Below are 22,751 nucleotides of genomic sequence, written 5' to 3' on the forward strand. Positions count from 1 at the left end.
CCTAGCCCAGCCTACTTGGGTCAGTTTTTGATACCGATTACTCAGATGCAGAAAGATCTATAAACCCCGCTCCTTTCAGAATGAGTATCTCATCAGATTTAATACCTGAACTTTATATAGTCAATGATGAATGATTTGCAAGCATCACCGTTCAGGAATTATTGATATTCTATATGATACTTTTGTTTGCATGCTCTAAATTTTATTTTGCCCTCAGAAAATCTTTACGGTCTCTCAGTTACCGAAACTATTCTTTCGCTGCATGCAGCAGCCAATTTATTTAGTCCAAGCTCACATTTTACTAGCCCACAATGTAAACATGCTGAATAAATTATAAACTGAATTGAATCAGTGTGATCCACGCATGCTTATTCAATTATCTGCACGATATAAACAAGCTGCTTAAGGCTGGTCACTACAAGGCCTGCCTTTGCAGGCCCCCCACTTACTAACAAAAAATACAACTGTCTACTAATGATTTCATACAAACATACGATTTAAGAGCAGGAGTTGGCCACTCGGCCCTTTGAGCCTGCTACACCATTCAATAAGTTCATGGCTGAACTGATTACTCCACATTTCCACCTACCCCTGATAACCTTCCACCCCCTTGCTTATTAAGCATCTATCTACCTCTGCCTTAAAAATATTTAAAGACTCTGCTTCCACCGCCTTTTGAGGAAGAGAATTCCAAAGACTCACGACCCTCAGAGAGAAAATTTCTCATCTCTGTCTGAAATGGGCGACCCCTTATTTTTAAAAGAGTGATCCCTAGTTCTAGAGTCTCCCACAAGGGGAATCACCCTGGCCACATCCACCCCGTCAAGACCTCTCAGGATCTTATATGTTTCAATCAAGACGTCTCTTACTCCTCTAAATTCCAGCGGATACGGGCCTAGTCTGTCCAATCTCTCCTCACAAGAGAGCCTGTCCATTCCAGGTATTAGTCTGGTAAACGTTCACTGTACTGCCTCCAACTTCCTCCTCCTTTTGTCTTCAAACAAGGCTTGCTTAAACTTTGGCGTTGAAGGACTCTGAAATTTGTGTTGGAGTTTAGTAAGGCATCGGCCTTCCAATAGTTACCATGCTCTGGTCAACACCATTAAAAGGCAAAATGATTCTCAGACAGACCATAAAATAAGTGGTATTGTAGGGAGAAAAAGGCTTCCAATTAACTGTTAGCTACAAAAAAAGACTGTGAGGGAGAGGGGAGGATTGGAAAATGAAATGTCCAAGCTTCTGATCAAATGATCTCCAAAGCAGCAAACATTCACAGGATCTTCCACTTTTACACCTCCCGGGATAAGAACAGATGATTAGCTTAACTAGCCTTAACTCTTCAAGTGCCCATTACCAGGTGTGAGGGCTTCTCAATCAGTACACAGACCAGCAAAAGAGTACTCTATAAAGATTATGACCATTACAGAACTTTTGAGCATTTATTGAACCATAAAGGGCGACTCCAATACTGCGTGCGACCTTATGGTTTGAAGAGTTCATGAAAAACCAAAATCACTTGTCAGACAAATCACCCCACGGATTATTTTCAGCGTCCATAACGTTTCCTCACTCTATCATGTGGATTTTTGTTCCAAGGCCGCATTTAAAGTTATATTAAGCACACGGTTAGATAGCAAATAGAAATTTTCACAATGAAACCAATTGCTGCTGCAGTCTATAGCACCACCCAGAGGAATAGGGCTTACCTTGCTTGAGGTGTAACCTGCAGCATGATGGTGCTCATAATCAGAGGCACAAAATCAGATACGACATTGTGTATACTCTGCTTGTACAGCTGAAATGAAACAGGGGCATTAGTGACTTTCTTTAGACTAACTCCACAGCTTGGCATTAGTATCATCATGCACAATTTCCTTTCTTTTTTAAATTCGTCATCACTCATTAAGGGTTGAACATGAAGTAATGCTTTGGGTCACCAGTCCCATTGAAAAGCAGCTTCACACCAAGTAGTCTTAGCCCTGCCACCCAGGGGAGGGATCCAAGCACCACCTCAGGAGGCATTCAACTCACAACCTGATCCACCACTTCAAAAGAGTCAAAGTCAGCTCTTGGTGAAGGTGGGAGCAGAGGGAGATGAGATGAACTGCTCCCAAAAACTTTCTGGTGAATTATGGTTAATTTGCCAGCAGGGATCGAAAACAGCAGCAACACTGGCTTGCAATGCAGCAGCGCAGCACCCTGACATCCACCACCTGCTCCATCCCTTCAGCACCAAGGCTCACCACTACCTGCTCAAGGGCAATTAGGGACAGGCAATAAATGATGGTCTTTCCAGCAACGCTCACATCCCAAAAACAAATATAAAGTTCCTGGAAGGAGGGGAGCAGCTATCAGCCTGCAGCTCTGCCATTGGGAAAGCTAATGGGTTGAAATCAATTCACGTCTACCCCCATGCAACCACCCTTTGTGAATTTATTTGTAAATATAATCTCCCTGCTTAAGGTGTCTATTGCTGGGGTGGGAAGAAAGATTCCAGCTGCAGCACCTCCACCCCCATGGGCAAAGGTCCACTGACTCCCTTGAAAGGGTGCCTTTGGAATTGTCACAGAAAGGGGTGGAAGGCACGAATAGTACAGCACTGAAGGGTCATTCACATGGACACCGATTTCCTATACAGCCTGTCTGCCCCCTTCTCATGGGACTTTGTTCAGTCATTTGTGTGCAACAGATTGAGGGTGAGCAGTTAGAGAAGCTGGGGCTGCAGTTAGGGGCTGGGCCAGGGCCAGCACTATTGCCCACCAGCGTGGGGAAATAATCAAACCCTCCTAGAGCTGGACAAAAATGGCAGCCGCACAGATAAGACCAGATCCACAGTCTGCAACACCGACGCTCCTAGGTTTCACCCTAATTCAGGAATTCACCTCTTGGGTCATTAGCTGAGTTAACCAAAATGTTTATACAGCTTCCACACAAGCAGGGAAATGAATTATGAGAGGCGTGGACCAGGCTCACATGCTTCAGAGAAGCCAGGACACAGGTAAACACCTACAGCCGTTACGTGCACACTCTGCTGGAAGAGCAGTATGGACCAGAGAGAAGTGGGAAGAGAAAAATTGCTGGAGACAAGAAAAGAAACTAAATATTACCACCAGAAAAGCCGGAGGCTATCTGGGTACTGATTGAATAAATCAAGACCCAGGACCCAACTGCTGCAATATCTCAAGCATTCAAAATAGCATCCTCCCTATGGTAACAAAATACAGTAATTACCTGATACATGAGAACGACAATGATCGGAAGCTCAGCCAACACCTTCAGTGAGAGGGAGCCTCTAGGAATTATGGTATGCTGAAAGACACAAGCATTTTATACAATCAGTCTTTCATTAATATAAACAATTACAAAAGTGAAATATTAATTTAGCAAGCATTCCCCAGAAGGGCTGTTTTGGAAAGGACACCAATACCTATTAAAATTAATCAGTTTTTTTTCATAAGCAGCTGCTGCCCTTCATTTTGAAGTATGGAAGGAAATAAATTGATTGATTAGTTTCAAATTTACACAAAAAGGAACTGTTTACAGATTTGAAGTGTAGAGATCAAAATCACCAATAATGCAGATTTACCTGCGTGTTATTATGTTTTAAAAATGCAGGTTAAGATTGCAATAGCCCATTTCATCAACAACTTGTATTTATATAGCACCTTTAACATAATAAAACACCCCAGGTTGCTTCATAGGAGCATTAAAAAAAAAAATGACATTCAGCCACACAAGATGATATTAGGTCAGATGACCAAAAGCTTGGTCAAAGATTTAGGTTTTAGGGACTGTCTTAAAGGAGGAAAGAGGGGTGTAGGGAAGATATTCCAGAGTTTGGGGCCTAGGCAACTGAAGGCGCAGCCATCAATGGTGGAGCAATTAAAATCAGGGATGCACAAGAGGCCAGAATTAAAGGAGCACAGATATCTTGAAGGGTTGTGGGGCCGGAGGAGAATACGGAGGTAGGGTGGGGCGAGGCGAGGCGATGGAGGGCAAGGTCATGGAGGGATTTGAAAATATGAGAATTTTATCAAGACATTGCTTGACCAGGAGCTAATGTACGTCAGCAAGCGTGAGGTGATAGGGGAAAGAGACTTGATGAGAGTTAAAACAAGGGCAGCAGAATTTTGGACAACCTCAAGTTTACAGAGAGTACAATGTGAGACCAGCCAGGAGTGTGTTGAAACAGTCAAGTCTAGAGGTAATGAAAGCATGAATGAAGGTTTCAGCAGCAGATGAGCTGGGACGGGACAAAGTCAAGCGATGTTACAGTGGTGGAAATAGACGGTCTTAGTGGATGGCACAAATATATGAGGTTGAAAGCTGATCATGGGGTCAAATAAGAGACCAAGGTTGCGAACAGACTGGCTTAATCTCAGACTGCTAGCATGAAGAGAGATGGAGTTTGGAGTGGGGACGGAAAACAATGGCTGCGGTCTTCCCAATATTTAATTGGAGGAAATTTTTGCTCATCCGTTACTGGATGTCAGGTAAGCAGTCAGATAATTTAGCAACAATGGAAGAGTCGAGAAAAGTGGTGGTGAGGTAGAGTTGAGCGTCATCAGCATACATGTGAAAACTAAAGGTGTGCTTTCTAACGATGTTGCCAAGAAATCGGAGGGGATCAAGGATAGATCCTTGCACAGGACCTCTACAGCCAGCAGAAGGGGATACTTCAGCCGTCAGCCTGGGTTAGATGCAAACCTAGTTGCCAAAGGTGAAAGGGCAACATGAACTTTCGACAGATCAACTTACCGTTCTTGATTCACTGTCCTCTCGCTCAGGATTGGTCTTAACTACGACCTGAGTGATCATGCCAACCATCTCTGGCGAAGGAACAGTGTTATCAGCGATTGCCTGGGGCTTCTCAAAGTATCGTGTCTAGGAGGAGGAGGAGCAATGAAAAATGAATTATTTTTCCAAACAACATCCAGAGATTCAAAAGAATGATCCCCAGTGCACTACATACCACAACTTTCGGTAGGTCATTGTAAATCTGCTTCACAAAATCAAGGAAGTGGTGAATCTGTAACAAAACAGATACTGCATTAGAAAAATTATGCCCCATTTTATAGCCTGTATTCATTAGACAGGGCCATTACAGAATCCAAACTGAACCAGAAGCTTCTCAAAGTCATTAGATTTTTTTTTCAAAAAAACTAATTTTAACAAGCATTCAGAAACAATTGTCTGGAGATTCTCATTTGAACTTCAAAGCAGCTCAGTACAATAAACCACATAAAACTAATGGCTTTCTATACTTTTTAAACTGCCTGTTCTTTCAAGCAAGCGTACTTACTTCCTGTGTGATTGGTGGTCTGAATTGCTTGTGCAATTCAATGATGATTCTGAGACATATAAGTACATTCTCTTCATTCTCGACCTAAAGCAGGGAAATGGGGGAAGTGCAACATCACATTAAGCATTTGCCCGTTAAGTGATTTTAATAGTTTCAGAATCTTATTTCCCTCATCTACATTTTTGCTCTAAATAAAACAATTATAATTAAACAAACACAGTTCAACAGATACTGGACGCTTCGCAGTAGATCTAGGTTTAAGGGATACCCGAATCTGAACTGCAGATATGATACCTTTCAAGAACACTCCACTGTCTTTCTATCCGAGCTATTCACTGGCTCAATTTAGATTTAAATACAGTGGCTCCTGCATTTCTCATCTTAAAGGGACATGCCCTTCATCTGCCAGGTGAATGACGAAATTTCCCCACATTTGGTCTTGTACACATGGTATACCAACACTGCAGACACAGAGCCGAAGACAAGGAGGATCACAGGAACGGAGGTTGCCCATTCAACCACATAGGTGTGCAGTGCCAATTTGTGGCAGCTCTGTCCCTAATCTTGGTGCTCTGCCTTTACTTACAAACTAAGCATCCCCCTTGCTTTAAAATAACTCAATTACGGTATTCGCCATGACTCATGGGTAGCACTCTCACCTCTGAGTCACAAGGTTCAGGGTTCAAGTCCCACTCCAGGACTTGAGCACAAAAATCAAGCCAATCCTCCCAGTGCAGTACTTTCAAAGGGGCCATCTTTCGGAGGAGACAGTAAACCAAGGCCCTGCCTGCACTCTCATAAAAGATGCCATGGCACTAATTCAAAGATGAGCAGGGGAGTTCTCCCCGATGTCCTAGCCAATACTTTTCCTTCAAATCAACATCAGAAAGAGAGAGAGATTATCTGGTCATTATCACATTGCTGTTTGTGGGAGCTTGCTGTGTGCAAATTGGCTGCCACGTTTCCTACATTACAACAGTGATTACACTTCAAAAGTGTTTCATTGGCTGTAAAGCATTTCGACATGTCCAGTGGTCGTGAAAAGCGCTGTATAAATGGAAGATTTTTTTTAAACTGAGGGAGCACTGCACTGTCGGAGGTACTGTGTCAGATGAGATGTTAAATCAAGGTCCCATCTGCCCTCTCAGGTGGATGTAAAAAGTCCCATGACACTACTTTGAACAGAAGCAGTGGAGTTCACCCCAGAGTCCTGGCCAACGTTTATTCCTTAATTATATGGGATAGTGCAGGAAGGTAGTGTTGAGGTTGATCTTACGGAATAGCGGAGCAGGCTCGGAAGAAAGAAAAGACAGACCTGCATTTATATAGCACTTTTCATGACCACCAGACTTCTCAAAGCCCTTTACAGCCAATGAAGTACTTTTGAAGTGTAGTCACTGTTGTAATGTAGGAAACATAGTGCCAATTTGTGCACAGCAAGCTCCCACAAACAATGGGATAGTGACCAGATAATCTGTTTTTGTGATGTTGATTGAGGGATAAATATTGGCCAAGACACCAGGGAGAACTTTCCTGCTCTTCTTTCAAGTAGTGCCATGGGATCTTTCACATCCACCCAAGCAGGCAGATGGGGCCTCGGTTTAACATCTCATTGAAAGATGGCACCTCCAAAAGTGCAATACTCCTTCATGCTGCACTGAAGTGTTAGCCTTGATTTCTGTGCTCAAGCCCTGGAGTGGGACTTGAACCCAGAACCTTATGATTCAGAGGCAAGAGTGCTACCAACTGATCCACGACTGACCGAAAGGCTCAATGGCCTCCTCCAACTCCTATTTCTTCTGTTATGTTCAGAGATACGATTTCAATGCATGTGAATCGAAACGACATATTGCACCTAGTGCAATGGTTCTAAAAGAATCCCTGAATCAAAAGACTAAACATTAGACACTAACGTGCTAGATTATAAATTGGGTTACTGCCTGGAGGTTAAAAATGCACAAAGTTAAAACAAACAAAAAGAGGGAAAATGGTGAAAACTTACCTCCAAAAACCGAAACATCACAGACAAAATATTTTTTGTGTGGGAACGCAAATGCTCATTTGTTGGAATTCTGTGGATGATTTCAAGGACGAGTTTCCGAACTTGCTAGAAATATGCAATTTATAAAAAAAAAGTTCACTAAAAATCAAAGCATGCTGATTTTATTGCACACAAATACTTTTTACAGAAATCATAAATATTACAATACTGCACTAGAGTTTTTTTTTGAAAAAGGGTTGCCTGAAACAGTTCTGAACAAATTGAGACAATTTTTTTGACTGTGAACACAGACTGTTGCCCATTAAAAATGCAACAGTTCAAGAAGGTCAGTTACATGAAGAAATTCAGAAAAGAAAGGATTCTACACCACAAAACTTAAAGCTGCTTCTACAAATTGAACGCAAGAGACATTTGGGTCTTAAAGAAATCAGTTTTATAGGCATGCCATTTTGTAATCAAATAATTAATTAAATTAATAAGTATCTTATGCAAACAACTATTGAGAGCATTATCACATGGAGAAATACTGAAATCCTGCAGAGGGACCAAGCCACCAATTGCACAGCGAAATCTGCAGGATGTTAAAGGCTCCAGATGTCATCTGAACAGCCTGGCACGCACTACACCATTAGACTAGGACGACCATACATCACATAAGTTAATCCGTGACGGCTCAAAGGCGACGGTCAAAACATAGGAAGCAGACATTTGGCCCATCGTGTCTGTGCTGTTTCTATGAAAGAGCTTTCCAATTAGTCCCACTCCCCTGCTCTTTCCCATAGCCCTGCAAATTTCGACCCTTCAAGCATGTATTCAATTTCCTTTTGAAAGCCACTGCTGTATCTGTTTCCACCACCCTTGCAGGCAGTGCATTCCAGATCATAACGTGCTGTGTAAAAATATTTCTCCTCATTCCCCCCACCCTGCCATGATCTTTTGCCAATAATCTTCATCTGTGTCCGCTGGTTACTGACCCTCATTACATAAAATGTTTCTGTGACAACTAGCCACAGGCTACAGACTTTGCAAGGTTCATAAGCAACATTTCATTGGAATACAACATTTTTAAATACATGTATATGGTAACTGAATTATGAGGTCTAACCACAACTTTTGAAGCTGTTATAACTAGAAGGAAAGGAACATAAAAGGAAGCTTCTTGGTATTCCGTGGGTAAGGAGAATCTGTGGTTAATGGATTCATCTACTTTGCAGAGGTTACTGCAAATCTTTAGTTACCACAGTAAACAACAAAGCAACTATCTGGTCTTTGCATCAACCTGACCCTACACTCTGGCATACCACTTGTGCACTCATGCATTACAACTATTAACCAGCAACCTAGAGCAGAGAGCTCAGTCAGATCCTGCAAAATGATGCTTGAATTTTAAACATGCTCATTAAATGCACCAATGATTACTGTCAAAATATGTTTTTATAAAAATGAGCATTTTCTGCCCTACTAATTGGTGAGCTAGAGTTCATTAAACCTATCTAACAGATGTTCTCTTGGGTTGGGAAAGCCTATTAATTACCATATAAAACAAATCATTAGCTGGTGGCTTAAAGTAAAGAGAATTGAGCAAACTTTTACCCAAGTTGAGTGTATTACTTTTACACACAGCCTTTTTTGCCTGGAGGACAGAATATACAGCAGTGGGAGGAAAATACTTCTTAATGAAAAATAGTTTGTTTCTTGTGTTGAATATCCATAATAAATAAATAAGATTGAATATAAAGCATCTGATTTTTCAACCCGTTTAGCAAAATGAGTTATTGTGGAACGCAAATCCTGCAAGGCACCTCCAACACATACCTGGGCAGATTTTTCCTGAAGGAACTGCACTTCTCCATCTTGCAGGAATGTGAGAAAACGAGGAATGATGTGTTCAAGGAAAGTTGAGTACTGTGGTGAGGTTGTGACATTCTGGAAGCAAGGGATATTACAGATTTTGTTTACAATCCAGAATAAAATTTGAATAAAAAAACCTAAGATTACAACTATTGAAAGTACAATACGAATAAACAGTAGTCCAAAATTCTCAATTTCAGCAACTTTGTTGGACAAAATGAACCAGTGGCGACTGGTTCTGCAATTGCAGAATTCCCATGTTCAAATTTCAGACTCACCGAATGTAAAACATTACATTGTACATGGAAATATCAATTATTCATTAGACCATAACCTAAGACTATATTCTCAAGATACATAATTCACAGAAACAGACACCCAAGTTTACAGTTGACTTGCGTTAATGTCTACAGAATAGCACATAGTGACGTCTGCACTAATAAATAAGGAATTCAGTAGAAACTTCTTTACCCAGGGAATAGTTACAATGTGGAACTCGCTACAACGGGGAGTTGTTGAGGTGAATAACATAGATGCGTTTAAGAGGAAACTAGGTAAACACAAGAGGGAGAAAGGAATAGAAGGGTATGCTGATGGGGTTAGATGAAGAGGGGTGGGAGGCGGCTCATGTGGAACACAAACACAAGCATGGACCAGATGGTCAGTTTCTGTGCTGCAAATACTATAATTCTATTGCACTAATACTGGTGTCATACTCCAGTTTGTTTCCTCACTTTACCCAGTGTTACGACCGAGGCTGGTGGAGTGCACGGTCTTTCTCTAGTTCCACTTCTTCATGGGTCACAACATATATTTATATGTTTTACCCAGTTACCAATGCGGCCAATTATATACTCAATTTTTATTTCAGAATAAAATCCACCCACCAGGTTTCTTTAATAAACAAAGTTATTAATTTATTATAAAATAAGACTTCCATAAAGATGCAAAGATTATTAACACACAGGTTGAAATATGAAAGTTCCCTTCTAAATTACCCCAACAGACACACACACAGGTTAAAGAAAAAAATAAAGGTTTTCTCTGCAGAGATCTCTTCACAAAAAAGACAAAAAATACTTTGGCCAAATACTTGTTAATTCTTGAAGAAAAAAAGTGATGAGATATGGAATGATATCAGTTGTCCCTTTATTCTGGCATCCAAATACGCATAGATGGCGGTCACTGGGCCATCAACAGCAGAATTGTACTCAGCCACAATCTTTAACCTCGTGGCCCGGCATATCCCCCACTCTACCATCACCATCAAGCCGGGGGACCAACCCTGGTTCAATGAAGAGTGCAGGAGGGCATGCCAGGAGCAGCACCAGGCATACCAGAGGGTGGGGGAGTCCAGAACCAGGGGTCATAGTCTAAGGATAGGGGTAAACCATTAAGGACTGAGATGAGGAGAAATTTCTTCACCCAGAGAGTGGTGAACCTGTGGAATTCGCCATCACAGAAAGCAGTTGAGGCCAAAACATTGTATGTTTTCAAGAAGGAGTTAGATATAATTCTTGGGTTTAAAGGGATCAAAGGATATGGGGCGAAAGCAGGAACAGGTTATGGAGTTGGATGATCAGCCATGATCATAACGAATGGCAGAGCAGGCTTGAAGGGCCGAATGGTCTACTCCTGCTCCTATTTTTTACGTTAGCTCAAAATGAGGTGTCAACCTGGTGAAGCTACAACACAGGACTATCTGCGTGCCAAACAACGTAATCAGCATGCGATAGACAGAGCTAAGCAATCCCATAACCAATGGATCAGATCTAAGCTCTGCAGTCCTGCCATATCCAGTCGTGAATGAACGTGGACAATTAAACAACTAACTGGAGGAGGTGGCCCCACAAATATCCCCATCCTCAATGATGGGGGAGCCCAGCACATCAGTGCAAAAGGTAAGGCTGAAGGATTTGCAACAATCTTCAGCCAGAAGTGTCGAGTTGATGATCCATCTCGGCCTCCTTCTGAAGTCCCCAGCATCATAGATGCCTGTCTTCAGCCAACTCGATTCATTCCACGTCATATCAAGAAACGACTGAAGGCGCTGGATACCGCAAAGGCTATGGGCCCTGGCAACATTCTGGCAATAGTACTGAAGACCTGTGCTCCAGAACTTGCTGTGCCCCTAGCCAAACTGTTCCAGTACAGCTACAACACTGGTATCCAACTGGCAATGTGGAAAATTGCCCAGATATGTCCTGTACACAAAAAGCAGGACAAGTCCTGCTTGGTGCGTTACCGCCCCAGCAGTCTACTCTCAATCATCAGTAAAATGATGGAAGGTGTCGTCGACAGTGCCATCAAGCAACACTTGCTCAGCAATAACATGCTCACTGACACTCAGTTTGCATTCAGCCAGGGTCACTCAGCTCCTGACCTCATTGCAGCCTTGGTTCAAACATGGACAAAAGAGCTGAACTCAAGAGGTGAGGTGAGTGACTGCCCTTAAAAAAGAAAGCAGCATTTGACCAAGTATGGTATCAAGGAGCCCTAGCAACACTGGAGTCAATGGGAATCAGAGGGAAAACACCTGCTGGTTAGTGTCATACCTAGCGCAAAGAAAGATGGTTGCGGTTGTTGGAGGTCAATCATTTGAGCTCCAGGACATCACTGCAGGAGTTTCTCAGGGTAGTGTCCTAGGCCCAAACATCTTCAGCTGCTTCATTAATTACCTTCCTTCAATCATAAGGTCAGAGGTGGGGACGTTCGCTGATGATTGCACAATGTTCACCACCATTCGCGACTCCTCAGATACTGAAGCAGTCTGTGTAGAAATGCAGCAAGACCTGGACAATATCCAGGCTTGGGCTGATAAGTGGCAAGTATCATTCGCGCCACACAAGTGCCAGGCAATGACCATCTCCAACAAGAGAGAATCTAACCATCTCCCCTTGATATTCAATGGCATTATGAATGCTGAATCCCCCACTATGAACATCCTGGGGGTTACCACTGACCAGAAACTGAACATGTGTAGCCATGAAGATACGGTGGCTACAAAAGCAGGTCAGAGGCTAGGAATCCTGAGGCGAGCAACTCACCTACTGACTCACCAAAGCCTGTCCACCATCTACAAGGCACAAGTCAGGAGTGTGATGGAATACTCTCCACTTGCCTGGATTGGTGCGGCTCCAACAACACTCAAGAAGCTCGACACCATCCAGAACTAAGCAGCCCGCTTAATTGGCACACCATCCACAAAGATTCACTCCCTCCACCACCGACGCACAGTGGCAGCAGTGTGTACCATCTACAAGATGCACTGCAGCAACGCACCAAGGTTCCTTAGACAGCACCTTCCAAACCCACGACCTCTACCACCTCGAAGGACAAGGGCAGCAGATGCATGGGAACACCACCAACTACAAGTTCTCCTCAGAGCCACACACCATCCTGACTTGGAACTATATCGCCATTCCTTCACTGTCGCTGGGTCAAAATCCTGGAACTCCCTTCCTAACAACACTGTGGGTGAACCTACCCCAGATGGACTGCAGTGGTTCAAGTTCACTACCACCTACTCAAGGGCAATTAGGGATGGGCAATAAATGCTGGCCTAGCCAGCGACGCCCACATCCCAGGAACAAATAAAAAAAACAATAGTTTGAGTACTTGGCCTTACAGCTGCAGTCAGAGCTACAGCCTGATCTGTCGTACTCACGGTCAGGGCCCCTTTCGCTGCATTCGCCTTGCGTACCCCAATAAGTCCCACTGGTTTACCCTGCAACTTCCAGCATTTTGCACAAAGGAGTCTCACCTTGTGGCAATGTAAACACTTGGGCTTTCATACCTCAGTTCCACCCCCAGCACTTTCCCTTCTGACCTGAGGAGATGATCCCGGGGCATTCCCAGCTATCCCTTCTTGTCTCCGGCTACTTGTCTTCCTCTCACCCTCCAACCTTTTTTTTCTTTCTCCAGTTTGTGGAGGTGACAGAAAAAAGGGTTTTGGCTTCTGAACAAGCTCATAATCACCAGCGATCTCAGCTGTCAGGCTGTTGAAACCTTCTGGTTCTCTATGTGGGTTCTTTCTAATTGGAGGAAGAGATTTTTAAATTCTTGCAGGAGAATTATTTCCCTATGGATCTCAACCGTGGCCTCTACCTTTACAGCTCGCATCCAACAATCAGAATTAATTTGCTTCACCCTCTCAAATTCCATAGAAGTCTGCCCAGGCTGTTTCCGGAGGTTATGAAATTTCTGCCTGCAAGCTTCGGGGACCAACTCACAAGCAGCGAGAATAGCCTTTTTTGCCATCTCAATCTGTAGAAGCCTCCTCAGAAAGCATAGCATAGACTTCATGAGCTCTGCCAATTAATCTGCTTTGCATGAGCAGTGTCCAGTTTTCTTTCGGCCACCTCATCTGTTCAGCTAGCTTTTCAAAAGAAATGAAAAATGCCTCTATGTCCCTTTCCTCAAACATAGGGAAGGCTTGCACAAATTTAAACAGTTCCCTACCGGGTCCTGGGTTGAAGTTAGATTCTTCCTCCTCAGAACCTTCACTGGAGTCAAGGGCCCTTTTTTGATTTAGTTCCAGCTTTTTTTTAAAAATTCGAATACCCTTTTTTTTAAAAATTCATTCACGGGATGTGGGCATCGCTGGCTAGACCAGCATTTATTGCACACAGGATTCCTAGCCTCTGACCTGCTCTTGTAGCCACAGCATTAATATAGCTACTCCAGTTCAGTTTCTGGTCAATGGTTGCCCTAGGATGTTGATAGTGAGGAATTCAGTGATAGTAATGCCATTGAATGTCATGGGGAGATGGTTAGATTCTCTCTTGTTGGAGATGGTCATTGCCTAGCACTTGTGTGGCGTGAAAATGACTTTCTCGCCCCCTTTCTCTCATGTGCCTCTCTTCTCTCTTTATCCTTTTCCTCTCTTTTTCTCTTTCAAGTTCAAGCTGCGTCATCTGCAATTGAATTCTACCTAATTCAACTGAAGAATCATCTGGATTGACATTTCCTTCTTCCAATTTCAAATACTGTGTTATTACTTCAATTATGTCTGCTTTCTTAGCCCCTAGTTTCAACTCCAACTTTTCTGTCAATGCTTCTAGCCTAGTCTTGGTTAAATTTTTCAAATCACTCAGAGAAAAATCCTTTCTTTTTAAAATTCTTTCCTGGGATGTGGGCGTCATTGGCCAGGCCAGCATTTATTGCCCATCCCTAATTGTCCTCGAGAAGGTGGTGGTGCGCTGCCTTCTTGAACCGCTATAGTCCATGTGGGGTAGGTACACCCACAGTGCTGTTAGGAAGGGAATTCCAGAATTTTGAACCAGCGACACTGAAGGAACAGCGATATCGTTCCAAGTCAGGATGGTGTGTGGCTTGGAGGTGGTGGCTTTCTCATGCATCTGCTGCCCTTGTCCTTCGAGGTGGTAGAGGTCGTGGGTTTGTAAGGTACAGTCTAAGGAGCCTTGGTGTGTTGCTGCAGAGCATCTTGCAGATGGTACAAACTGCTGCCACTGCGTCGGTGGTGGAGGATGTGAATGTTTTTGAATGGGGTGCCAATCAAGTCGGCTGCTTTGTCCTGGATGCTGTCGAGCTTCTTGAGTGTTGTTGGAGCTGCATCCATCCAGGCAATTGGATAGTATTCCACCACACTCCTGACTTGTGCTTTGTAGATGATGGACAGGCTTTTAGGAGTCAAGAGGTGAGTTACTCACCGCAGGATTCCTAGCCTCTGACTTACTCTTGTAGCCTCGGTATTTATATGGCTACTCCAGTTCAGTTTTTGGTCAATGGTAACCTCCAGGGTGTTGATAGTGGGGGATTCAGCATTCATAATGCCATTGAATATCAAGGGAAGATGGTTAGATTCTCTCTTGTTGGAAATGGCCAATGCCTGGATATTGTCTGGCACGAATATTACTTGCCACTTATCAGCCCAAGCAAGGATATTGTCCAGGTCTTGCTGCATTTCTGCACAAACTGCTTCAGTATTTGAGGAGTTGCGAATGGTGCTGAACATTGCACAATCATCTGCAAACAGTCCCACCTCTGACCTTATGATTGAAGGAAGGTAATTAATGAAGCAGCTGAAAATGATTGGGCCTAGGAATCTAACCTGAGGAACTCCTACAGTGATGTTCTGGAGCGGAGATGATTGACTTCCAACAACTGCAACTCCAGAGAGGAAGTAGCAATTGACAAAGCCATTCCGGTAGTGCAAACGTTACTCTAATGCACAAGAAAACTTCTCCCCTTTTCAATTATTATTATGCCACTTACAATTGCACATCGCGGCTTTTGGACACCCCGCACAGAGCCTCCAATTATATTCTACAACCGAGACTGGAAGAGTGCATTGTCTTTCTCTAGTTCCACCTCACCAAGGGTCACAACATATATTTAAATGTTCTGAAGTAGTTTCACTGACCTGAATCGTTAACTCTGCTTCTCTCTCCACAGATGCTGCCAGACCTGCTGAGTATTTCCAGCATTTCTTATTTTTATTTCAGATTTCCAGCATCCGCAGTATTTTGCTTTTATTATATATTTAAATGTTTTACCCAGTTACCGATACGGCCAATTATATACCGTTATTTTTAAATAAATTCCACCAACCAGGTTTCTTTCACAAACTAAGTTAATAATTTGTTATAAAACAAGTCTTCTTCAATAAAGATGCAAAGCTTATTAACACAGGTTGAAATATGAAAGTTCTCTCCTAAATTAACCCGACACACCAGTTAAAGAAAAAATAAAGACATTTTAGAACATAGAACAGTACAGCACAGTACAGGCCCTTCGGCCCACGATGTTGTGCCGAACCTTTAACCTACTCTAAGATCAAACTAACTACCTACCCTTCATTCTACTATCATTCATGTACCTATCCAAGTGTCGCTTAAATGTCCCTAATGTATCTGCTTCTACTACCACCGCTGGCAGCGCATTCCACGCACCCACCACTCTCTGTGTAAAGAACCTACCTCTGACATCGCCCCGAAACCTTCCTCCAATCACCTTAAAATTATGCCCCCTGGTGATAGCCCTTTCCACCCTGGGAAAATGTCTCTGGCTATCCACTCTATCTATGCCTCTCATCATCTTGTACCCCTCTATCAAGTCACCTCTCATCCTTCTTCGCTCCAATGAGAAAAGCCCTAGCTCCCTCAATCTTTCTTCGTAGGACATGCCCCTCAGTCCAGGCAGCATCCTGGTAAATCTCCTCTGCACCCTCTCTAAAGCTTCCACATCCTTCCTATAATGAGGCGACCAGAACTGAACACAATATTCCAAGTGTGGTCGAACTAGGGCCTTATAGAGCTGCAGCATAACCTCGCGGCTCTTAAACTCAATCCCCCTGTTAATGAAAGCCAACACACCATACGCCTTCTTAACAACCCTATCAACTTGGGTGGCAACTTTGAGCGATCTATGGATATGGACCCCAAGATCCCTCTGTTCCTCCACACTACCAAGAATCCTGTCTTTAAGCCTGTATTCCGCATTCAAATTCGACCTTCCAAAATGAATCACTTCACACTTTTCTCTGCAGAGATTTCTTTACAAAGAAGGCAAAAAAATACTTTGGCCAAATACTTGTTAATTCTTGAAGAAAAAAAGGATAAGCTATGGAATTATATCAATTATCCCTTTATTCTGGAGTCCAAATACGCGTAGATGGCTGTCACTGGGATCTTTTTGGAGCAGTACTCTTCAGGCAACATTGATGATTAGTCTGGAGGCTTTCCAGGAGAAATGCGGCAACAGGGGTTTCAGCTATCACACTGGATTCTCAGATTCTCTCAAAGAGGTGGAAAAAGGATGAACTGGTGGCTTCTGTCTTAACAGGCTGACCGCCAACAGACTCAAAATGCCCAAAACGAAACCAACTGCTGACCACCATGAACCTTGACATGTCACTTCTCTGGAAGCAACTCCCCTCGTCAACAAGGTTGCTGATGTTTACTTAGCTTAAGACATGGGACATCCAGTAAGGGTTTGTTTTTAAGCAAAATCTCAAGTTCTTCCAGTGACCTTTTAGAAAAAAAACAAAGTCCAAAACCTATGGAATCTCTTCAGTCTTTCAAATGAATCCATTTCCACAATTTTTAAACACAAGTCCACAAAATTTTTTTTTTTTTTTTTTAAATGGAAGCACTTCCATAACACCAGGCCTTTTAAACAGTGTCATAACAAGATGATCCTAAATTTGTGAGCATCACAAACAAGATGCTTATAAATTCACACTCAATACAACCAACGCTGGAAACTTACTTCAAAATTTTCACTAACTTCCTGCATCATTTTCAGTTTGGTTTCATCAGCTGCAAAAGAAAATATAAACAGAAATCACTTAGGATTGAAAAAAAAAAGCTGATCTTGTTTATGACTATATGGTCTGACAGAAGCAATCAGATCTTATCAGTTTTACTAACATCGCCCATAACAGAAAGTAGCATCACAATCACACCAGTACACACGTGCACATACACGCACACTCACTCACTCACGCACACACACAGGTGTACACATACACGCACACACAGAGCCACCTTCTAAAATATTCATTAGGGCTCTAGCAATTTGTCTCCATCATTTTGCTTCTGTTCAAGTTATGATTCATTCTGTTAATTACAATCAACAGCTATCATTTTTTTTCTTAAATGAAGCAACATACTTCTCAGTCATTCTCCTGTTTTCTGACTTGAATCACAAAGTTTATTATTTCTGTAACTCCATTCCCATATGCTGTAAAAAAAAAAGTAAGAGTATAAAAAGCAAGGACGTTATGATAAACCTTTATAAATCACTGGTTAGGTCTCAGCTGGAATGTCGTGTGCAATTCTGGGCATCACATTTTAGGAAGGATATCAAGGCCTTGGTCAGGGTGCAGAGGAGATTTACTAGAATGGTATCAGGGCTGAGGGACTTCAGTTATGTGGAGAGACTGGAGAAGCTTGTTCTCATTACAGCAGGGATATTCAGGAGAAATTTACAAGAGGCATTCATTCAAAATTAGGAGAGGTAAGGAGAAACTGTTTCCACTGGTAGAAGGATCGGTAACCCAAGGATTGAATTGACAAAAAAAGGGAGAAGAGAATTTTTTTATTACACAGCATGCTACAATACGTGGAATGAGCTGCCTAAAAGGGTGGTGGAAGCAGATTCATTGGTAACTTACAAAAGGGAGTTGGATAAATATTTGAAGGGGAAAAATCTGCAGGGCTATGGTGAAAGAGCGGGGGAATGGGACTAATTGGATAGCTCTTTCTACAAGACAGTACAGGCATGTTGGGCCGAATGATTTCCTTCTGTGCTTTAAGATTCTATGATTCTATACAAGAATAACCCAGGACAGATATCACAGGCAATTTATCGCCAAATGTCAAAGATATTTGGATGCAGGCCGCTCATGTGCAAACTATGCTTCAGAATTAATCCAAATTGCAGGGTCAACAATTCCCAATGTAAACTCCTGAAATGCAAACATTCTGTGTGAGCAACTTCCTAGAAGACTGCATACCATAACGATGTTTCCCTTTGAATGGTAGCAACACTGAAGTACGATTTGTGAAGTACAAATGCTGTCCAGATTACAATTGCAGACACCTCAGTGAACTGGCATGCCAAAATCATTTGCGGGATAGGAAACGTACGAGAGGTACAGACACCAATTCGGACTTAGAAACAGAAAGTCACAATTTCGTCATACACCCTCAGTAGGACCAAAGCCAGAGTCCAGAGGTCCTCCATTCATAGCTCAAAATACCTGGCAGGATGACCAAGATGTGGTGGTGGCATTGGGTCATTAGAATTACAGGGCTAGCAATTAAACCTCTTTGGACTACCAAACAGAAAAAGCCTCATTAGCCCCCATTACTTTCAAGTTATAACAAAGCTTTGAAATTAACTCCATTTGCCTTGCACCTTCATCCCTTTCGTCATTTAACCACTCCAGTCCTCCACACACATCTCCCTTTTGTCCTTTTCCAATGTCTAACATCTTGAGGAAAGGCCACTGACCTGAAGATGCTGCCCGATCTGCTGAGTGCTTCCAGCATTCACTGCTTTCACTGTGAAATTACTACTGGTTTCTTTCACAAAGACCAGACTGCTAAAATTGCAGGAAAACTGGCCCATCAGTACATAGAAGCCTCACCGTAGAGTTTTTGTTTAAAAAGGACCAACTTTACTGACCTGTACCTGATTTGCTGGAGCGAAGCCAGCCCGTGCAGTTTGACGGGGGCAGGGTCGATGGAGGTGTTGGATGAGCATGGGCCACAGAGTGATGGACTACTAGTTTGTGGAGGTTGGACGGCCAAATAGTACAGCAATCAAGGTGACGACCGGAAGAGGTGTACTGGAGAAGGGAGTGTTCCGCAGTGTCGATGGTAAAAGGGGGGGTAAAGGAGAGCAAGCAAGAGAGCTGCAGTCAAACTGGATGTTGCTGATGGCTTTGACCAAAAGGGATCTCAACACTGTATAGTTTAGTTTAGAGATACAGCACTGAAACAGGCCCTTTGGCCCACCGAGTCTGTGCCGACCATCAACCACCCATTTATACTAATCCTACACTAATTCCATATTCCTACCACATCCCCACCTGTCCCTACACTTCCCTACCACCTACCTATACTAGGGGCAATTTATAATGGCCAATTAACCGATCAACCAGCAAGTCTTTGGCATGTGGGAGGAAACCGGAGCACCCGGAGGAAACCCACGCAGACACAGGGAGAACTTGCAAACTCCACACAGGCAGTACTCAAATTGAACCCAGGTCACTGGAGCTGTGAGGCTGCGGTGCTAACCACTGCGCCACTGTGCCGCCCTAAGGACAATGATGAGAGAAATTAATAGATGTATCGGAGACCCAGAGGAGGTGTAAATGGTTACAGCAGAACAGCAGTGGTGGAGGGAAGCATGGGAAGTCTAGTAAAGGGGAAAAGGTTGCAGTGGCCCTGGAGTCAGGCGGGAGACAGAGGCAGGGATCCCAGGGATGCACTGTGAAGGCAGGTAGGCTTGGGCTGTCAGCATATTGCATTGCAGCAGGACAGCATCCATTGTGTCACGAAAACGTGCTTTGCCAAATTATTTTTTTTAATCCATCAGCTGGAAACCTGCATTGAAATTTTTAAAAAGGTGACTGCTAGCAGCTAAAATGGCCACCGAAATTTGCATCAAAATCCCCTACATTCCATGCATCGAGAGAGAAGCGAATTGCCTCCAGAACAATGACTTGGGAAGTCTGAAGTGCTTTACCTGGCCAGTCCCCATTAACAAGACATTTAAAGGCAAACACTTGGGACATTAAACCAGTGGAGACAAACCACTCAAAGGTCATCACTTGAACAATGGGACCCTGATGGAGAGAAGGGAATTCCTAGACATGAACTAATTAAGTTGCAAAAGAAAATACACACTCAACCATCACGTGACAGACCCACCATCTGTGTGTTGTAAGCTGGACACTGATCAGAAGAGACCCAAGTGGGGTGGGGTTTCTGTCTCTCTCGGTCTCAACCACCTGCTGGCCGTAACCACCTAAGCCCGTCACTGCAGCAGACGGGGACCTCGTGAAGGAACTCATCCACATCGCTGTTTCCAGGAGGACCACCGAACCCGCTGGCACATCTATAAGCCAGGAGCCTCAAAACCACCAGGTTCAGCCGGAAGCCGAGAGTCACCAAACTCTACAGACTGTATATCCCTTTTTATTGTTCCGGACTCTAATCCAACCAATCTATCCTTCCCCACTCTGTAACCGACTTGGGCGAGCGAGTGAAAGAAAGTTGGAGCATAGTTTATTATCTTACTTAGATCGGTTTAATTACAATAAAGCTAACCTCTTTCTTTGTTAAACTCAAGAAAAACTGCCCAATTGGTTATTTTATGATCATAGCACGTAAATAGTGAAACACTCACAGAATTGGCAAGTACATTCACTTAAAAAAAAAACCCTGTTGCAGTCAAGCAAGGGGGGGGGGGACAAGCGAGGAGACATTCAACCCCTCCTCACCTGATCATAACAATTCTAACAACGTGCAGGAAAATGAAGGCGCAACATAAACAAAAATAGATGCAACATGTGGGAGGGTGACAGAGCTTAGTGTGGCAGAGTTAGCATGCTGTGCTTTCGTCTGTAAGACCTGGGTTTAGAAACATAGAAAAATAGTAGGTCATTCAGCCCTTCGAGTCTGCTCTGCCATTCAATATAATTATGGCTGATCATCCAAACTCCCACTTTCTCCCCGTATTCCTTGATCCCATTAGCCCCAAGAACTATATCTAACGCTTTCTTGAATATATTTAATGATTTGGCCTCAACTGCTTTCCGTGGTAGAGAATTCCACAGGCTCACCACTCTCTGGGTGAAGAAATATCTCCTCATCTTAGTCCTAAATGGCTTACCCCTTATCCTTACAGTGACCCCTGGTCCTGGACTCCCCCGCCATCGGGAACATCCTTCCTGCATCTAGTCTGTCCAGTCCTGTTTGAATTTTGTAGGTTTCTATGAGATTCCCTCTCATTCTTCTAAACTCTAGCAAATGCAAGCCTAAATCGACCCAATCTCTCCTCATAAGTCAGTCCTGTCATCCCAGGAATCAGTCTGGTGAACCTTCGCTGCACTCCCTCCATAGCAAGAACATCCTTCCTCAGATAAGGAGACCAAAACTGCACACAATACTCCAGATGTGGTCTCACCAAGGCCTTGTATAACTGCAGCAAGACATCCTTGCTCCTGTACCCCATTTTGAACCCCTTTCCAGATTGATGGGACAAGGAATCCTCTCTTAGTGCTGGCTGCGATACGCGAACACGAGTTCAGACATCCTCAAACTAAATCACAGTAATCAAGCACACAGATAATTAATTGATTAATCTGATGCTTTCCTAAAACAAACGGCACCTCCGATTTTTCCACAGCCTCAAACTTTTGTCAAGCAGCAACTTAATAATCGCCAACTTGAACTCCATCTAGGAGACCTTCGGCAATGTAGACGTCTGAACTCTAGCGAAGATTACAAGAGAACACCTCCCTGCACACCATCCCAGCTCATCAGCAGTGTGAGTGCCACCCATCACACCACAGACCACTCCGCACAACACAAACACAGGTCAAGAACTACAAAAACACAATAGATTAACAAACTACCTTTAGTTCATTGTCTGGATGTGGATGTCACTGAAAAGCCTGGCATTTATTTCCTATTCTCTAGTTCCCATGAGATGGAGATGGTGGGGGATGTAGACTAACTTCTTCAACCGTTGTAGCATAAGTTTAATACAACTGCGTGGCTTCCTTGACCGCTTCAGAAAACAGTTAAGAATCAACCATGTGGAACATAGGAAATTCTAGACGAGCAAAGACCAGGGCCATCTAGTTCAACTTCTACCATCCTGGTAGTCACATGACAATACTAATGGAGTTGTTGACTAATCACAGTGATCAGTCTCTGTCAATTAGTCTCAGAACAAGGCGAGCAAAACCCCCCGGGGGTAGACAGCTTTGGTGTAGGACTGGAGTCGTCGAGGGGCTCAGACCGGGTAATGACAGTGGGTTTCCTTCCCTAAAGGACATTAGCAAACAAATCAGGTTTTAAGGCAGCTTCATGGTCACAATTACAAATACCAACT

General features: G+C 43.3%; 1 protein-coding gene and 1 non-coding gene across 4 annotated transcripts in view; both read right to left on the reverse strand.

The window, feature by feature from the left end:
• Positions 1-17,865, reverse strand: part of trrap (transformation/transcription domain-associated protein) — a 218,468-nt gene extending 200,603 nt beyond the window's left edge. For 2 of the 3 annotated variants that reach the window (XM_068056568.1, XM_068056567.1), the window contains exons 1-9: positions 17,791-17,865; positions 17,388-17,437; positions 9,120-9,230; positions 7,305-7,409; positions 5,303-5,386; positions 4,973-5,029; positions 4,759-4,884; positions 3,232-3,309; positions 1,707-1,795 (exon numbers count right to left, since the gene is read on the reverse strand). In XM_068056568.1, the coding sequence (XP_067912669.1) occupies positions 1,707-1,795; positions 3,232-3,309; positions 4,759-4,884; positions 4,973-5,029; positions 5,303-5,386; positions 7,305-7,409; positions 9,120-9,230; positions 17,388-17,417 (680 nt within the window). In that variant the 5' untranslated portion in view covers positions 17,418-17,437; positions 17,791-17,865. The remainder of the gene's footprint in view (positions 1-1,706; positions 1,796-3,231; positions 3,310-4,758; positions 4,885-4,972; positions 5,030-5,302; positions 5,387-7,304; positions 7,410-9,119; positions 9,231-17,387; positions 17,438-17,790) is intronic. The other variant, XM_068056569.1, reaches the window with a different exon arrangement.
• On the reverse strand, positions 17,518-17,720 carry LOC137383741 (small nucleolar RNA ZL1). The gene has a single exon (XR_010977453.1). It is a non-coding gene; the product is annotated as a small nucleolar RNA ZL1 (small nucleolar RNA).
• Positions 17,866-22,751: the final 4,886 nt, after the last annotated feature.

This window comes from Heterodontus francisci, chromosome 24, assembly GCF_036365525.1.
Source record: "Heterodontus francisci isolate sHetFra1 chromosome 24, sHetFra1.hap1, whole genome shotgun sequence".
Lineage (NCBI taxonomy): Eukaryota > Metazoa > Chordata > Chondrichthyes > Heterodontiformes > Heterodontidae > Heterodontus > Heterodontus francisci.